The 18,764-nt window shown below is 49.9% G+C and overlaps 1 protein-coding gene across 5 annotated transcripts in view; it reads left to right on the top strand.

Moving 5' to 3' along the window:
* Positions 1-18,764, top strand: part of CTBP2 (C-terminal binding protein 2) — a 151,994-nt gene that overhangs the window by 96,526 nt on the left and 36,704 nt on the right. For all 5 annotated transcript variants that reach the window (XM_072972092.1, XM_072972088.1, XM_072972090.1 and 2 more), the window contains one exon: positions 9,663-9,822. In XM_072972092.1, the coding sequence (XP_072828193.1) occupies positions 9,765-9,822 (58 nt within the window). In that variant the 5' untranslated portion in view covers positions 9,663-9,764. The remainder of the gene's footprint in view (positions 1-9,662; positions 9,823-18,764) is intronic.

Below are 18,764 nucleotides of genomic sequence, written 5' to 3'. Positions count from 1 at the left end.
TCTGTTCCAGCAACCACTCTGCACCAAGTGATATTTTAGCCATCACTCAGAACATTCGGGGCTACAGTAAATGCAGAAGTGGCACTGTTCACCCACCAAAGACTTGGAGGCCAGAGCTGGAGTCCACCGTGAGACAGGTGAAAGAATTCAGGCATACCCCAAAACAGAGAAGCACGAGGAGATGTTCAATGGCGCCCTGCTTTTCTTCTCACATTTCACCAGCAAAGATGAAATCGTGTGACACGTGACTGTCCCCTGCGTCTCCTCCCCCACCTGAACTGGGGACCCGCACCCCCACCCCCGTGGCCGGCATGGATACGAGCAAAGCCCACCTCCCTCTGGTTTCCACCCCCCACCCCCACCCAGTCCTCCACATTAAAACTGTGTTTAACAAAATGGATGACTGCAAGCTGTTTTATTTCATGTTGTTAAACTCAGCTACAAGGAAGATTGAGGTTTTCCTTTCCATGACTCAGGTTGAAAAGATAAGGTCTGGGAAGAACCTCTTTAAAGACTTTCTGGAGTTAGGGATGTCGGATTCCTGCTTAACACGTCCATAAAACTCCTGTGTGAGACAACGGTGTGGGCTTGTGGATGCCCCCAGTGGCTGCCTTGTAGAGAAACATCACGATGGAATTTGGATATTTGTGAAGATCCAGACGCAGAGTATCTGTTGTCATAAAACAAAATTACAGTCTGCTCCCAAGGCCTGAGCTGGCTCTCCTGCGAGTGCCTTTGTGATGCGGCTCCTCCTCTGAGGTAGAGGATGGGCTGCCCTCCAGGGCCCGTGTGGAGCACTCCTGTCCCTTGCCGTGCCCTGGAGGGGTGGCCCTTCGGATGCGGGAGGTGATGGGCAGAGCTGAGTGAGAGGCTGTGCCCGGGTCCCCGGCTGCTCAGCCTCCTCCCGGCCCGCACACTCCAGGCTGGACTGCAGGTTTGGAGCAGTGTTGCTCAGAAGCCTTTATTGGGTTGGGTCTTTGGTGACTGTGTGACCCGTCCGGCGCTGAACTTGGTTGGGTTTGGAGTGAGCTCTTCTGTTTGTTTTTGAGATAATCTTTCCAGACAACTTGCTTTCTGAAAACGAAACAAGAGCCCCAGCCATCCATCCTTCATGTTGATGACTTTATCTCTGCCGGACCAGCTTGAATCCCCTTTCCTGTCAGCCTGACCTGGGCCACCCTGGCTGCTGGCCTCTCTCATCCTCTCCTCGGCCACCAGGTAGCCCACGTGCCTGTCTGGATTGTCCACCTTGAGGTGGGCCATACAGATTACCTTCCTCCAGGAGGTCCAAGCAAATCCCACTTAATGTGATTTGGAACAAAATAGGGAGGGGCTTGTGGTGTCAGAAGCAAAGCAAGAAGAAGGGCAGAGAGAGCCTCATCAGGAGGCTTCCTGGAGAAGGCGAAATCCTGCCCCAGCATATCCACGTGTGGGGTCCTTCCAGTGGCATCACCTGCCAAGTCAGGCCAAGACTAAGCCGTGCTGTCCAGTGGCACCTGTTGCTGTGGCAACCTGTTGGCCTTGAAATGGTGGTGAAAGGATGCTGGTCCTGGAGATGCGGGGATTGCCAGGGGCGTGTGTTCCCTCCTGCTTCAGCACTGACCCCACAACAGCCCCTCCTTTCCTGCTGCAGCCTGAACCACTCGGGCGCCCTGCTGGTGTGGGGGAGGGAGCTGATTTACTGCATCCATGTGCTGGCTTCTTAAAACTTAGTGATCAGGAAAGGCCAGACAGGTCAGCCATCCCCCCTGCTGTGGGCAGCCTGGCCGGGGTGAGCCCACAGCCATGAAGGAGCAGCCTCTGGGCCTGTGCTGCTGGCCAGAATCAGTTCCTGAATAAGGTTGGAAACATCTATCTTTTTTCCACCTTCCTCTCCAAATTAGCGTCTGCTGAAAAGGTTGTGTATTCTGAGGTCATCTGTGTTTCACAACAAGCAGATGCCGGGGTTGATGAGAACTGAGCAGTCACCAGTCCACCAGGTGCGTGTGGTGCCCGGAATCTGTGGTCTGTAATGGAAACTACACCTCAGTCCTTTCCTCACCTTACATGTTATGTCTCCGCCAAGCTGTCTTCCTCTCTCATCACTGTGGGCGATTCCTCACTGATGCGTCTTTCAATGAGAAGCACGGCTTTAATGGAAAATCTTCCTTCAGGGTGGCCCATGGCTTTTCTTGGATCAGGGACCCCAAGCCCGGGGCGGAGAGCCTCCTTGCTCTGTGACCCGCCTCTCCTCGGCCTGAGCTTCAACTCACTCCTCTCTGAAAGGGTGACCCTCGCTGCCAGCCCGGGAGTCAGGCAGCAGGAGGACCCTGCTGCGGTCCTGTCCCCTGGCTGGCCGTGTTCCTGGAGGCTGAACGCCTGTTGCTTTAAGGGAGACTGGAGGTCTCTTCTGTCCCTTTTTTGTCCTGAGATTGAGGAGACAAGCAGTGTGTCATCCTGGAGCCATCTCAGACCTCTCCTCCTGGAGGCCTCTGGTCTCGCTTTCTCTGGGTTCTTCGAGAGTCCGGGTTGGGATTGAAATGACCAAGGTGAGTCCTGGCAAAGCATCCCAGGTCTCTGCAGCCTGGAGAAGGGTGTGCAGCGCCCTCTTGTCGGCTGGAGGGCCCCACCGCTGGGTGCGCCTGCTCCAGGGAAAGGCTGGAGCAGAAGATCGGCCCCACACGGGTGGTTCCCTTTGGCCAGAACTGCAGAGAGTGTGCCCTGAAACTTTGATTCCAGACTGCACAGTGTCAAGAGACACATGGCCTGGGATCTCACAAGGGCAGCAAAGCAGTTGTGCCCCCTAAGGAAGGCGGACGCTCTGAGAAGGCATGTGAGGATTTAGGGCCCCCCAGGGGCAAACATCTTCAAGATCTAACCTCAAGATTTCTATAAACATTCACAATCTTGTCATTGCGGATTGCTTGATAACCAGCTGATTCCCATAACTACAAGTGCAGTTCCTGTGTGTTAGAATAAGCCAAGTGATCCAGAGTTGCCTTTAAAATGTTAAAGTAGAGAAGCCTGCTCCCTACCAAGTCTTAAAGTTTAGCACAAATTCAGCATATCACCTCCAGTTAGCTGTCTCCTGGTGGCTCCTGCCTTGGTGGTGCACCGCCCCGCCACCCCCGCCCCCGCCCAACCCAGGTCTAAGCCTCTAGTGGCCACCAGATACCCAAGCTTTTATGCCACCCTGGACCACAGCAAATGCATATGGGTGCACAGGCTGCAGACCTCCCCTTGAGGCGACCTTTGGGGCACAGAGTGGTCATCCCAAAGCCTCCCCCTGGCAGCGGCCCCTCCACAGGCATTTTCATGAGACCTTTCCAAACTTTCCAGTGTTCTGGATACTTACTCTGCGTGGGGTTCACTTTTACTTGCTCAGATACAAGCATCCTACAGTAACATCTTGCATGTAATGTGTAACGAAAGATGAGCTGTTTGGTGAGGATAGAGCTTCCTCTCTCCACACAGAAAATTGAGGGTGCTAATTTCTTCGCCCTGTTCGACCAGACTGCTCAGCTGCAGATCAGAACTGCCACGCCAAAGGAGGAAATGTTCTGACAGGTGGGAAAGGAAAAAGTCACCTGTGTTTGTATGATTCCTCATTCTTAACACCTGAGGAAGAAAGGTGTCTCTTTACACCTCTTTTTTTTTTAACATTTTTTATTGATTTATGATCATTTTACAATGTTGTGTCAAATTCCAGTGTTCAGCACAATTTTTCAGTCATTCATGGTCTTTACACCTCTTAACTTGGGTGAAAGTTTGCTTATGGGCCTGTACCTTTCTTGTTTGTCTCTCCTTGCTTTTATCTTTAAAGAATGCGTTAGTATTCAAATGAATGTATTTATTTTTAAAGCATATTTGTAAGTCAGGTGCTTAAAAAATGTGTGAAAATTCTTAACGCAGAAAGCGTCTCATTTTCTTCAGCAACACTTAATTTTCATTATGACACAAATACAACAACCGATTAAGAAAATCATGGCTTGTTTCTGCTCAGATCCTCCGTTCCTGATGAAAGCTTTTAGCAAGTGAAAATATTTAGCGTTCTTGAGTTTTTGCATTTAACACCAGGAGACGTATTTTCTAAATCTAAACCAGACAGAACGATTCACTCGGAAATTCTTTGTTGGCGAAGGAGATCGTCTCAGCAGACGTGTGGTTTGCACATTTGCTTCTTCCTTGTGGCTCTCAAACCTCACAGAATGCTCCTCCACCAGCACGGGGATTCCACCTGCTAAAATAACTTGGTTTATGTGTTTCTTTGACCTTACAAGCTCCATGTAGATTACAGGGTCTTCACTTTTCATTGTTCTGTCTCCTTCAAAGTCCCAGAGAATATTTTGGTAGGGGTTAGATTGGGCGCAGGGGAATGAAATCACAGGCCCAAAATTCCTTAACCTCACATCCAAATTGTGAAAAGCTCTGAGAGCTTTAATTCTTCGTAACCCACTGGGTGGCAGATTTTTGCCCTGGCCTGAATTGTTGAGGGAATATTTTTGTATATTCTGTCTATGAATCCGATTGGGTAAGGTTACCCCTGTGTCCTAGTGCAGAATTGTTAACGGTTAGTTTTGGCATCCATCATCATGTTATATAAACTCTGGGTTGCCCTTTTAAATCCCATCTGAATTCTGAAGCCTGCCTGGCCTCTGGTGTTGGAAAGGGTGGGGAACCTGTGCTCACAGCACCAGAGCTGTCTGTGCACTTCTCTCTGGGACACCAGTGTTGCATCAGCCCCAGGGGATCAGAGGGTGGGGCCCTGGATCAGATGGAGGGCATGTGACCGGGGTGTGACCTTGTCACCCTGGGTTGGGCTGCTTGGCATTCCCTGAGGAAAGATGAGCAGTTCTGCCTAATTGGGGAACAGGTGTGGCTCCAGGAACCAGAGTGAAGCTTCAGGGTGTGTTGAAGTGTCCTACTGGTTCTTCCTGGGCCATGGGGTGGGGGCTTTCAGAGTGGGAGACCTCCCTGTGTACCTTTTTATGTTACTAGATGTCTGAACCATATGTTTCCCTCCCCCCACGCCCCAACCAAGAAAAAAAAAACTGAAACCAAAATATGCCCCAAAGCTACTGACCTGAGTACATAATCAGGGAGCACTAGTAGCTTTTGGACATTTACAAAATTGACTTCAGGAAGCTCATTTCCCACCATCTATCTTCCTCCAAAGCTTCATTTTCTTTCTCAAAGTGCAGTTTACATCATTTTGTCACTCACTGTGGCATTATGGCAACCACTTAACCAAAGGCTAAGCCAGGGTTTTTCCCACTGATCCCTCACCCCTGTAGGACATTTCTTTTGCTCTGTTTGGATTTCAATCGGTCCTTCGGGTACAGTTTACAAAGCAAAACCCAGATCGCCTGTTTGGGGATTCTCCCCAGATTATCTATCATCTGTTGTTCATTTGGCTTCTGAAGATCCTGAAACGGGTTCTTCTGAGGTAGCCTGAAGGTCCATGGCTTTATCTGGGGCTAGATGATGAAGCTGAGGGTGTCGGGGTCCTTGGTGAGCCAGCATCCCTGGAAGGACCATTAAAATGCACTGACCCTGTGGGCGGCACCCACCTGCTGGGCCATTCACAGGTTGGTAAGTGACGCTGTGGCCACATCTGGAGAGCCTTGTAGGCTGTGGTGACCCCAGGGGTGTTACCATCTCAGGCTCATAAAGGTAGGAGACCTATGAAGGTGGGAGACCTGTGCACAGATGCCGCCAGGGCTGCGGGCACCTTTTCTCCTTGCATTGTGTCCCAGCAACCTCTCTTTCAATCCACCCCCCATTTGCAGGCTTAACGATGAAATGTATTCTGAAGACTCCAGGGGTCCACTCAAAGAACTTTGGCAGTAACTGAAGGAAAACAATATCAGTTCATTAGCATGTCGTAAAACTCGATCTCTCTGTATTAACATTATGTTTAAGTAGATTTCCTTAAGGGAATTGAAGGCTGTCATCATGTTTAACTGGTTTTAGAGGACTTTTCATTTTGAAAGACACCATTGAAGGCATCGTTTACTTTGTGTAAACTCCTTTGCCTAATCTTTGTAAAGATTAGGAACCAGAATAATGGAACTGAGGGTGTCTTTAAAACTTACTTGAGATTTTAGGAATGTAAATTAGTGAAGACAGGATTTCTGTGCCCTGTAGTGGTTTGGTCGCGGCAGGTAGGGCTGCTAATGGTCATTCAGTAAACTTAACCTGCCCAGATTTTAGACGATGATTGACGAGGACCCCGTTTTTCTCGCATTCACTGTGGGGTGTTTGTTTTGCATTTGATCGAGAATGTAGTGGTTGTAAAACCAAGGCTGCCTTCTTGTTCTGCCTTTTCTTAACTCATGCTTCTCTCTGAAGCCCACATGGACAATTCTTCAAGACCTGTCACTTTCTAGTAATTGCCAAGAATCTCCAAGTAGCTTTTTTTTTTCCCCCTCTACTACGACTTGCCTTTTTGAAGGCTCAGATGGTTAGTAGCATTTCCAACTAGCTTTCTTAAGCAGGCTTCTTTCTCTTTTTAAAATGAGTTGAATTCCCTAACACCAAACCTTTCAGTCCTAGATCAACACCCTCATCTTAAGCTGACAGAACGTTAGGTAGACCTTTCTGTGCTTTGCTCTGTGATTTCAGCAACTCTCTTGGGGTAGAAGGCAGTGTTTTCTGTTTTCTGATTCTGATTTTTTAAAATTATTTTGTTTTTGTTGTTTTGGAAGGATTGGCAGCAGAATGCCCTTTCTACTTGTGAAAAGACCTGAATTTCCTTTTGACCTTTCTTGAGTTTCGCTGAGGTTTACCCCCCAGGCTAAGCAGTAGGGAGGGAGTGCTCACAGACAGCTCAGGTGCGCATCTAAGAAGCATCTAAGAAGGCCTCTCACCAGAGGAGGGCAAGAGCGGTTCTTAGAGGCCTGCTGCTGGGCACCAAGTGTTTTCCTGCAGGTTCTCATCTGATCCTCCCACCACTTTGGAACATAAATGACATCATCCCCATTGTACAAACACAGAGCTGCTGATCCATGGTCACTCTGCAAGTAGGTTCTAGAACCTACAGCAGCACCATGGTTTGAAGGTTCACAATTTCAATAAAAGTGGGACAATGTAATTCTTCATTACCCCACCCTCACCCCACCCCCCTTGGTTTTCTTCCCTATGAGGACCTTTCTTTATTTGTAGTTAAACATTGACCAGATAGTGTCAATTACTGATAGCAATAAATTCAGTAGCAAGAAAGTCGATGATTCATGAGTGGAGACTGGTGTAAAGGCAGAGATTGGCATTGTGGGCTCTGCTGAGGGAGCCCAGGGCCCGTGTGGATGGCGGGGTGCTGGCACTGTCGGCGTGGAGACCGCTGCTCACAGCGCAGCCCTGAGGAGGGCCTGTCCCTCTCATCAGGAAGAGGGTTGTGTTGAGTCTTCGTAAATAGCTTTCTCCTTCAGAGGATGGAGAAGGAAAATGTCACATTTCATACGTTCTTGCTTCAAAAGAAATACTGGGGGAAGGAGACCGAGGCTACAGGAATCAGTGGTCACAGCCATAAAGTCCAGACCACACGCCGCCCAGTGGCCTCCCGAGTCTGAATTCTCTGTCATCGTGGCCAGTCTGAACATGGGTGGCTGCCACTGCTGGAGGGGTTCCCATGGAAGAGCCAGCCACAGAGAGTATCCCCTTAACTCCCCCCACCCAAAAACCCAACCAGACACAGAATCAGTTCCCCCCCCCGCTGCCTTTTTTTTGAAAATAATAGGACGCAGTTTGTGTAAGCTGATGCCTGATCTTTCCTTTGATTGCATAATCGAGATTCTACTTATCAATTTTTCAGGAAGCCATCTAATTATACAAATTAAAATTCAAAGGAAAGCAAAAAGAATGATTATGCCTCACTCGGGGAATTGAAGGAGGAGGGTGTGAAGCCCGCCTTGCCTCGGATGATAATGCTGTCATTTCTCATCTCCGAGGCACTTCACAAATATTAACTAATTAATTCTCTCACCCTGGATACGGCGGCCATCTCCGTCTCTGCTCTGTCTCCACACCAGAGCCGAGGAGGGGCCGCACTGGAGTCTGGTGATGGGCGCTCAGACCAAGCAGCCTCTGAGGGTCTCTCTCGGGCACAAACCCCTGGGTCCAGTAGTCCTGCTCCTCTGTCTGTGTGTCTGTCTGTCTCAAGTTGGCCTGTTAGGAACCGTCATACCCTCTTTGCATGGTTACCTTTCATACAGCCCAGCAAAAGTGAACCAGACTTTTGGAAATGTCTCCTCCGTCTCTGTCCACCCAGATCTTCCCAGTACCTCCCCAGGTCACGTTAGGACAGTCTTCATCTCCTTCCAGGTCCAGTAGGGTCATTCCAGGTGTGGGGAACACCCCAGGTTTGGAAAGGGTTTGATATCTCTTGGATGTTGCATTCATTATTTATGTGATTAGAAATTGTGCCTTTTTTCCCCTAGCTCTTTAACAAAAACCACATAATTATTGCTATAAATCTTTTAGGTACTTTTGCAGCCTCATTGCTGAGAAATTAGCCATTAACTTTCAGAAAGTCGCCTACCTTTTCATAGTCAGACCTGCCTTCTGACCTTTGATAGAGTAACTCCCAGCATTTTGCATAATTGATGACCACACATAATAATTCTCATTATTAACCCTGGAGCCTCACTTTGTCTCCTGTCTCCTCCCCACCCCCCTTTGCTGGCTGAGGACACCTGTGCATGTGTGTGTGAGAGAGACAGAGACAGCAACAGATACGGGGAGAGAGAGAAAAAGAGAGAGTTGTTAGAATAAGACTGCAGAGATGAGTCAAAGCCTTAGGGCTTTGGGGGTTACAGTGACCTGTGGCCTCAACTGGTCCACTAGATGAGCAGGAAGTGAAGGGCAGAGCCTTCCAGACCACGCAGCCCTGACTGTCTCCGCAAACATTCCTCAGGTGGGATAGCATGTGGGAGCCCCTTCCTCACCTGCCTCACTCTCGCCTGAAACACCACAGGTGTGGGATTGGCACCATTGCCACCGCCTAGGGTCAAGCCCAGCAGCCTGGACACCGCCCTCCCCGATGCCAGCTGTAATTAATCCCCTCAGGACACAGGGACGGCTCTGGAAGATGGCACTGGCAGACCTCGGTTAGGTGCTGCCTTCCTGCCCCTGTTCCCGTGCAGTGGGGTGAGGGGCTCGCGCGGTGCTGAGCAGTGGCCAAAGGGCAGTTTTGGAAGGTTTGTAAACCACCTGGCAAGGCCTTGGGAGAGCCCCTCCTGTGGGTAGGGACGGCTGGATGTCCGCATCTTAGTGCAGAGGGCCGTGGGACGTGCTCCCAGGCGGTCCGGGCAGGTCTGAGCCCGCCTGCTGTGACCCTGCCCCTCTGTGGTTCACAGCAGTACTGGGCCAGCCCTGCCGCTGTCTTGGTCTCAGACACTGGAGTACAAGTGATTTTGCTTCAGGTTGGTCAGTAATTGGTGTTTATAGCCCCGAAGTCAAAAGCCAGAGACCCAGATGCTGCCTTTACTGCTCTCGGGAGCCAGTGACCCTCGTGTGTTCGCTTCCTGCTGTGGGTCGGAGGCAGGAGACTGTGCAGTGGACGCATCCAGGAAAGCAAGTGCCCAAGGGCAGGTCCCCTCTTAGAAAGTGGCAGCCGAGCCTGCACGATCTGTGGTCCTTGCCCCCAGGGTGCCCAGAGAGTAAGGATTCTTTTCTCCTTGTTTCAGGGTGCGTAGTGGCGTAATGCCCGCAGACTCCCGCGAGTGCCCCTGAGTTCTTAGAGGACCGCTTTGCCTTCTGAATCAGAGAGGCGCAAAGCTCGATAAAGAATGGCCCTTGTGGATAAGCACAAAGTCAAGCGACAGCGGTTGGACAGAATTTGTGAAGGTAAGAGCCAGCGTGATTGGCGGTTTTTAACCAAAGACGCGGAGCCCCGACCTCGAGGCCTCCACCTGCCGACCTGTGGGGACCAGCCCCCAGCCAGGCTCTGTACCACAGCCCACCCTCCAGCCAGAGGCCCCCCTCCCCCGGCACCTCTCACCCTCTGCCTTGGTGCGGTCAGCAGGCCTGGCCTTCGGGTAGGCTGAGGTGGCTTCCAGGGTAGGGGTGGGGCTAGGAGGGAAGTTGGGGAGGGGGCAGGCCCTGAGGCCCATTTTCCATCCTGAGATCACTTTGCATATGAAAGACACTGCCTATTAGGACCATCTTTTTTTACTTCCTGAAGTTCCTGGACTTTTATCTGTTTCAAATTAAAAGGTTTACAATCATGAATTCCAAGGTATTCCTGAAGAGCCCAGCAGAGTCCCTGGTGATGTGTTCACATCCCTGGTATCTTTGAAAATATCTGGAAGTGTTTTATTCATGAAAGGAAAAATAAACATAATTAAAATCTAATGGAAACATGGGGACAAAACTCTGAAATGTTGATTAAGCACCATCCTCTCCTAATTAGGGAGAGGCAGGACATCCTGAGTGTGGACCTGGCCTTCGCGTGAAGTGCTCCTTGCCCAGCCTGAGTCTGTGCTGCCTGGCTGGGCTCGGCGCAGCATGGTGTCCGGTGACTTCATCGCAGGGTTCACCACAGAGGCCGTGGAGGGGAGCCCCTGGGCCGGGGGAGGCCAGCAGCCCCCTCCAGTCCCCCGAATGTGCTGGCACACAGCCAGCTCACTCGGGCACAGAAATCTGTATCCACAAGCTGTCTATGTGGACTTGTTGGTCCTTTAGCCGCGGCTCAAGCTTCGTGGGGTGAAGGCATCAGAGGCGTGTTCTCCTGTGTGTCGGGGTGCCCTGCAACAGCTCCATGCTAAAAGAATTTAAGAGCACTGACTGTCCCCCCACATCCCTGGGGTTCTGCTGCAGTGTAAGGGGTTTGGGATTTAAGGTGTTTTTTTTTTTTAACATTGATAGAATGGTACAATGGACACTGATATTTTGTTCAGCTGTATTTACCAGTTGATAACATTTGCTATCATTTGCTTTCTTTTTATAGATACGTAAGTAATGTGTGTGTGAATGGATGGTGGATGGATTTTTTTTCAGAACCACCTGAAAGAAAGCTGTAGATGCAGCAGTTTACTCTTAAGTATGTATGGCATGTGTTAAAGGATCCTTTCCTACAGAAACACACCACCTTGGTCACCCCCAGGGGCCTGGACCCCATTACAACACTAACATAGATGGCGTATTCACCTCTCCCCCACGCTTCTGTGTTTAGCCGCTTTGTTTGCTTGTGCAGAAACTGATAAAGGGACATAATGTGGCGTTTAGTTGTCGTGGCTCTTTGGTCTCCTTAGTCTAAAATAATTTCCCTTTTGACTTTCAGAAGTATTGACACTACGGAGCCAAGCCAGCTGGTCTACCCGTGTCCCACAGTCTGGGTTCACCTGAGTGTTTGGGGGATTTTAAAGATTTAGTTTTTCCCTCCCGTGGAAAGATGCTTCACCTTCAGCACTGAGTCCCCATTCCAGAAAGCGCCAGTGAGTCGCTCCCAAAGTCAGTGTCAGGAATGTCTGTGGGGCTGATTCCACCCCCTCAACCCCACTGCTCATCTAGAGATGCCCCACTGGGGTCAAGAATGGGATTGAAGGGCCAGTGGCCCTCCTTCTCCACGTGATCGGTGATGCCAGAACCATCGATGGTTCTTTCAGGCCCTTTCTCTGAGGCACGGCTCAGCAGTCCCCCACCTCTTTTTTTATGACTGAAATTCCAGCATCACCTTTATCCGTGAACAGTGTTCCTGAGACAGTTTTGTTTTGTTTGTTTGTTTGTTTTTAATTTCCCAACAGCTGCTATCGAGATAGATGTGTGACATGAGGTCACTCAGGGTGGCGGGTAATCTGTGATCCCGAACGTTCATTTGGTGTCCCGTTAAGTGTGACCGCTGCTCCAAGGTGCTTCGTTGGCGCTTCCTGCATTCATAAGCTGGGTTAGCACCTTTAAAGGTCAGGACGGGGTGCCTGTTTCCCAGGTGCCGCCAGCGAGTTACAGAGCAGTGCGGGGTGTGTGCCCAGGCGGCCTGCTGTTCTCTATTTGGCCTCTCCCTCCAATCAGCTCCGTGGATTCTGTTTTCTTCTTCCTGAAAGTCCCATACGTCTCCCTTTGGATGCTCACCAGTCTCTGTTCTGTAAACCTGAACTAACTGTTCTTGGATGTTCTACTTGGAAGTCCAGCGAGCCCCACAAACGGGTCTCTCCTTCCTACCACCCACACCCCACCCCAAGGACTTCCTGTGTCTCTCATTGTTTTTTGATCTGGTTTGGTTTGGTTGTTTGTTTGAATTGTATGATTAAAAGCATGAAGCTGCCCCTCTCTGCTCTGGGCTTGTAGGAACTTTGTCTTCTTGCTCTTGGTCTCTGGGAACACATATTCCTTCATATTCTTTCCTCTAGTCAAGCCAGTTTTCTGGGATATGGGCATCATCCCTGTTCAGTTATTGCTTCCAGAATCCCCGTCTGCCTCCCACAGCCCAGTCCCTTCCTCCATGAAACCTTCCACACCAGCCCTGGGGTCTCTTACTCCTGAACCCGAGGCATCCTGATCAGTCTCTGAGCCCAGAATCTGTACCTTGGTATGCCCCACCCACTCCATGGGGATGTTTCTGCTCGAAATTAAGCAAAGTACAGAATACAGCTTTGCTTCTCACCACCCAAAGTCTTTGGGACTCTATCCCAAATCCATTAGAATGATGGTCTTTCAAGCTGACTTAAAAGCCAAATTTTTTTTAAGCAGTTCCTCTCTTGATATTTGTAATTTGTTCTCTGCTCTTTCTTGATGCCTAATATCAACTAATCCTAGGGCTGTTGTGCAAACATTTTACAGAGCAAGGTCCACTAACAGACTGGTCAGACCGGATTGCGGCCTCTTCTTTGGGATGTGTGATGTAGGTCTCGGTTTGCACTGTTGAGTTTGCTGGCATAATTGACATATTACATTTGTGAATTGCACTAGTCAGAGATTTCATACGTAACTGCATCATGGCAGAGCTGGTTTGATTTGCCCCAAGTATTTGTTGGCCAGAGAAGGGGGCTTGCTATCGCTCAGCTTTGCAAAAGTAACCCCGAAAAGCATTTTCTGGAGCCCTGGGTTTATAGAACTGTAATATACCACAATGGCCTTGCTGATGACTTTTTGTTAGAACATCTTATTGTGGCTTATGGTAGAATAAATCACTAAACACCATCCTTTCCTGTGGCTATTGGAAATGTAATTTGGAAAAAAGTAGATATTTCATTTTACTTCATTTTGTTCAAATGTCTTATACATGTGGAAAAATGGTCCTGAGGATTCTATCAGCTGAGCTGTGATAAGGCCCCTTCGTAACATAACTCAGGAGAGGACTCCTTTCCTCTGCAGGGAAAAAAGAAGTGATACGAACCTCCTTTTCAATAAACCATCGAATTCAACCTTTCTTACCTCTGGGATGTTCTCATGAGCATGGGGGATAAAGGCGGTGAGGAAGATGGGCTGGTTGGTGGATGGATGTGGGGGAAATGGAGACCAGCCGGTGTCTGCTAAATACATAGATGGTTATAAACCCTGGGGATCCTTGTCTACATCAACTTTGTTCCCGAGGAGGAGGAGAAAATCACAGAAAATGCTGCAGCGATGAGGTGGAGGAGGACTTTTTCTCCAGTGTCACTCTGCTCTTAATAGGATGAGCTTGCTGTTGTGAACGTACGTCTCAGTGCACTATTCCCTCCCCACCCCCCAAGACCGCAGGAAAGCTCATCCATGGTCCCAGAATTTTCAAGAAGAAAAGGTGATATTTAAGAGCTCCTTGGTCGTTGAGGTGGCGGAAGTGGAGCGGCGTCCGGGCCAGCAGGGAGGACTGGGGCACTTTTTCTCAGTGGCCTTCATGGCCTGGCTCACACCCATGAGAGCCCACAGAGGGCAAGGATTGACCTGTGTTTTCTCCTGGGAAGAGCAGTCTCCAGACTTAGGCTAGAATCACTTTGTCTTTTATTTATATGCCTTTGGTTTTATCTGTCTTTTAAAAATGCATTATAGAATCACTACTTGTTTTGTTTTTTTAAAGCACTTGGAGCATCTTATCAAGAAACTGCGTTGAAGCTGACCGCCTGGGGCTAGTCCATAATCACTTCTAATAAATATCTTTAAATAGCCCCAAAATGTAGATCTTAAAAATGGGATTCATAATGTTGCTATACATTATAATTATGTTTGGATCAGGCAATTATGTACATTTCCAGTGATTATGTGATTAGTGATAATTACATTAGCTATGTAAATATACAATAGTCAACCAGACATGACTTAAAACTCTGTAGTATAAATGAATATAATGAAACAACATTGTGCTTGTGTAAAGAATCAGGAGAGGGAGGGAGAATGGTCAAGTTGAAGCTTCATTGATGTCATTTGTGAGGGATAAAAATCCACATTTTGACTTATCAGGTCCTAGTTTTAAGGTAAATTTGGAGTAACGACCGCTCCCCTGGGATGCCCGCTGTCATCTAGGAATCGGATGTGTAGAATTGCCCGCACCCAGTGGGCCCTCAGTTTCTGCAGATGAGAACTGGGTTCAGTGTTGTATTGTTTCTCTGCTGTTTCTCGTTGGTAAAATGCAGACTTCAGCTTCTTTGCACTTGTTGCTTTGCCCGTGGGCTCTCACCATAGTTGGCAGATTTATTTAGACTCCCCTCATTTTTAAAAGCAGCCTGTTAAGGCTGCTCTGTGTCCACCTTGGAGGTGGGGGTGTGTTGACTCTAGTCTGCGGCCGGTGTGGGTGCTTGTCAGTGTCTGGGGTTTGCTTTGTGGCTGCCGCGGCGGGTCGTGCTCTTCCCCCAGGTGGGCGGCCCATCTTTGTGGCCTCTGGGGTCACACCTCCTGAGTGTGACCCACCAGCCTCGTCTTCCAAGCCTGCTCTCCTCTGGGTGCATTTTTTCTTCGTCACTTGCACCTTTGAGGAAGGAGTGTCTGCTCCAGGCCTTATAAACACCTCACAGGGACGGGGGTTCCAGCATCTAGGGCAAGCCTTCTTCGCTGGAGTAGGTCTAAAGACAGCAGAGCCATCTGGCTCTGAAGAGCTGTAGGCCTGCTGACAGCACCCTGCACAAGTTCAGAAGGTGTCCCACACAGCTCAACTTAATTACAGGTATTTGGGGGTGACTGATACCAGAACCCCAAGATAGACTTTGCTGCCGGCTTCCTGCCAGCCTCTTTAGAACCTTACAGATAACACGTGGGAAAGGAGGCACTTGTCCCGACTGATTGATACTCAGTTCATCAAACCATTATTTGATGGAATTCTTGAACATTGACTCCCTTGCCCTAAAGCTCAGGTGGCCCGAGATGCCAGCTCCCCTTCCAGGTCCAGGCAAGAAGCTGGCTCAGCACCGGCAGCTAGGCTGAGCGTTCTGGGCCTTGGGGCGCACCTGCTCGCCACGCTTTCCACACTTCCTATCTTTCGTGCATGTCACTTGTTCATCAGAGGGGCTGGGACCGCCACAGGGCTTGTTTCCCAAATCCTGGTTGGAGAGATGTTTGTGCTTAGAGGGCCCTCCTCTCCCAGTACCCCCCTGGAATGGGGGAAACAAACAGGGTGGCTGGTCAGACCTTTCGTGTCCACAGAAGGTCTCTGTAGCTCATCCTCTTGACTGTCCACTCAGGACCCAAGGGAGAAACCGCACCGCAGGCCAGGACATTGTGGGCCCTGCCAGGCCATGTCCTGCCTTCAGGGCTGTTGTCTTCTCTGTTGTCTTAGCTTAATGCCCTCTGCACCCGGGCCCTTGCAAGTGAGGAGAAGGCTGGCTTCAGCCTGGGCCTGGGTTCAGAGGCGGGGTGGCCATGGGTCAGGGCTTCGTGGTGACTGCGTACACCTCTGTCCTTTCCCCCATCACAGCATGCACTCCTTGAGGGTAAAGACTGGCTGTTGCCTTCAAGTCCTGTTCCTTGTACAGAGTCATACTCAGCAGGCCACTGTTTACACTTCATACAAGCCATGTGTCCAACAAATGAGCCCGTGATGGACGGAGGCAGGCGAGTCGTGGGAACAGGGCTCCATCACTATGTGAGAGAGAAAACCATGGATGCCTCTGTAGGTTGATGCACCCCTGGGATATCTGGTCCCCTGGGTTATCTGGATGGTGGTCTCGCCTTGCTAGCTGGCAGATTTCTTTGAAGTAGGACAGAGTGACGGGGGGGACTTCAGGAAGCTACCTAGAGGGGGGTTATTTGAGCTGGACCCTGGTGGCTGGAAATGACTGGGGCATCAACCAAGGTGAGAGGAAGACATTCTGGAAATTCTGAACCCAATAGAAATGACGAGTGTGTTGGGGTGAGGGGTGGCAACGTCGAGATGCATTGGGGGTCACCTGAGACGCTGAGATCTTGCAGGAGGAGCTGTCATTGGAGGACTTTATGGAGGAGAAGGAAGCGGTGTTCCTGGAGCACCTGCCTGAAGGGACCTCATGCCAAGTGCTGTCGACTATCCCGCACCGCCTTTCCAGGCAGACTCTAGCCTGTGGTTTGCCCTGGCACTGCCTCCATGCCAGAGTCCCAGCTCACACTTTCTGCTCCACCGGCATGCTCAGAATCATACCGTAAAAGATACTTTTCTTTTTTGTATCCCATAACAAGTGGGAATCAAACCTTATTTTCCTAACATGACTCTCATTACGTTTTATAATCTAGTCGAGAAATCGAGTCAGGAGCCATCATTTTCATCTAAAATGGCTGAATCTTGAGTTACTGGGGGGAGGGCTGGGACTGTCGAGAGCGCGGCTCATCTTGGAAGGATTGGTTTGGTTGCAGGACTCCACCTCCGGCCTTGGGTTTTCTCTGGAGGATTATGCTGATGACTTACAGCCTCCGGCTCCTGAGCCTGGAGCGAGCATCCAGGGGCTTCTGGCGCTGCGTGGCCCCTGGGACGGCTGGAAGTTCTGGTCGGTAGTGGTCTGCTCTCATCTCACTCAGGCGAAGGCTCTTCCAGTCCCGCCAGGCCCTTTTGCTGTTTCGCCGGTGCACTCGGGGTTTGTTTCTCCTTCTCTGATGCAGATTGACCAAGTCAGTTACTCTGGTAGGAGATGCTGGGGGTGGGGGTGGAGGACAGAAGGAAAGAAAACTTTTTAAAGGCAGAAAGCTATTTTTAAACATTGACAGAGACAAAAACCCAACACAGCCTGTACACATTTAAAAGTCGGAAGTGGGATGTCAAAGGCCTATTTTTGGCCACCTCTGCTGGGGAACAGTGTGTAACCCACTAACCTCGGCAGCATCCCCAGGAGGTGCTGCCTGCGGGGGGCGGGGGCGAGGGCGCCGCACTGGCCTCGCCTGGTGAACAGCAGGCGCAGGGGAGCATCTCGGGGGTTTCCTTCTTTCCACCTTTGCTTTCAGAGCTGCTTTGGGCTCATGGCCCCAAGGACTGGAGACCCGGGAGCTGAGAGCCCAGCACGGGGAAGGCCGGCCAAGTCATGCTCCAGCGCTGCTGGCTGCCTCCTCCTGAGAAGGAACAAGCATCCCCTGGGCCAGGCCAGGAAACAACACAGCTGTCGGGGGACAGGCAGGCAGGCCCAGCGACCTTCATGGGAGTCCAGCCTTTAGATGACCTGATTCCACCAGATACCTGGTTGCGTTTTTTGTTTGTTCGTTTGTTTTTAAGTGAGGACTAGACCCCAGAGCGGTAGTTCTATTTCCCATTCTTTTCAAGCAGTTTCCCAGAACATAAAATGCTTGTGGGTGATCTGCCTGGGGAAGGAAAGGGTAGGTGGTCGCCCCCTCCTCAGCTTCCTTCCCTGCTCTTCTGAAACCATCTAGGTCATCTCAAGAGTTGTCAGGTCTCTACAGTTGCCTGACGTTGCACAGGGAATTCCCGGACTGGCTTTGGTGGGTGTCGCTTAGAACGTGGGGTTTCAGTTGAGATTATTCTACAGGATCAGCTCAATCTGGGTTTATTTTGTCTGCGAGAGAATTGGGATTGTCTCTTTCTCAACTTTCAGAAGGTGGGTTGTTCCTTCATGCAACTTTCTGTAGTGAGACTCTACAGGATTAAAAAGTGAAGTCCATGAGACTCATTAATCTTTCAGAAATTGGTCCGATCTCGCTTTATTTAGTCAACATGAGATTTTCTGAAAATCAGCGCTTTCCTAAAAGACTGCAGTGAGCTTAAAAAAAACCTGCTGGAGCGTTTAGAAAAGCACAAGTCCAGTTACAGGTGTTTTCACCTAATACAGGAAAACATCTGTCATAATATTTGGCGGACTGCGGAGCTGAGGCTGCGTGAGTTTGGGAGGCTTCCAAGCAGAAAAGGTTGGAAGTCGATGGAAGTGAATCTGGGCCTCCTCGGCCGGGGCAGAGGGTGTCTCCTCCCTGAAGCTCGTCTGCCCACTGCTGTCCTCTCCTTAGTATTACATCTTGGGCACCTTTTCAAAAACCTGCTACTGGTTTCTTGGGGGCAATGAGGTATTCATTCTTCTGGGCAGTCCTGCTCAGGTGGAGACCTCGAACCAGAAACTGGTTATCCATAAACTGGGTGAGTTACCAACAGCTACCCCACTGCGGAAGATGCTGCACAGACAGCTCACCCACACATCTCTGAAGGGACGTGTCTGCACCATAAGTGGGGTTTTGTAGCATTAACGCCATGCGATGTTAAATCTTTTTTTTTTTATGACAAGAAAGGTAAAGGAAATGTCGAGATGGTGTAACACTGATGCCCCCAGGCCAGTGCCATACATCGGCTAAAGGCCGAGGGCCCTGGCTCTGACAGGGGCCCACTGCACCCCATTTTGAGGGCTTTAGGAGTTACTTTCTGATACTCAAGCGGTTAATTAATATTTTGAGGGGTTTGGAAAATGATAAGAAAATTAACA

The sequence above is a fragment of the Vicugna pacos genome, chromosome 11 (assembly GCF_048564905.1).
Source record: "Vicugna pacos chromosome 11, VicPac4, whole genome shotgun sequence".
NCBI classification, from domain to species: Eukaryota; Metazoa; Chordata; class Mammalia; order Artiodactyla; family Camelidae; genus Vicugna; species Vicugna pacos.
The sequence above is the reverse complement of the archived record's forward strand: the minus strand, read 5'-3'. Positions and strand labels throughout refer to the sequence as shown.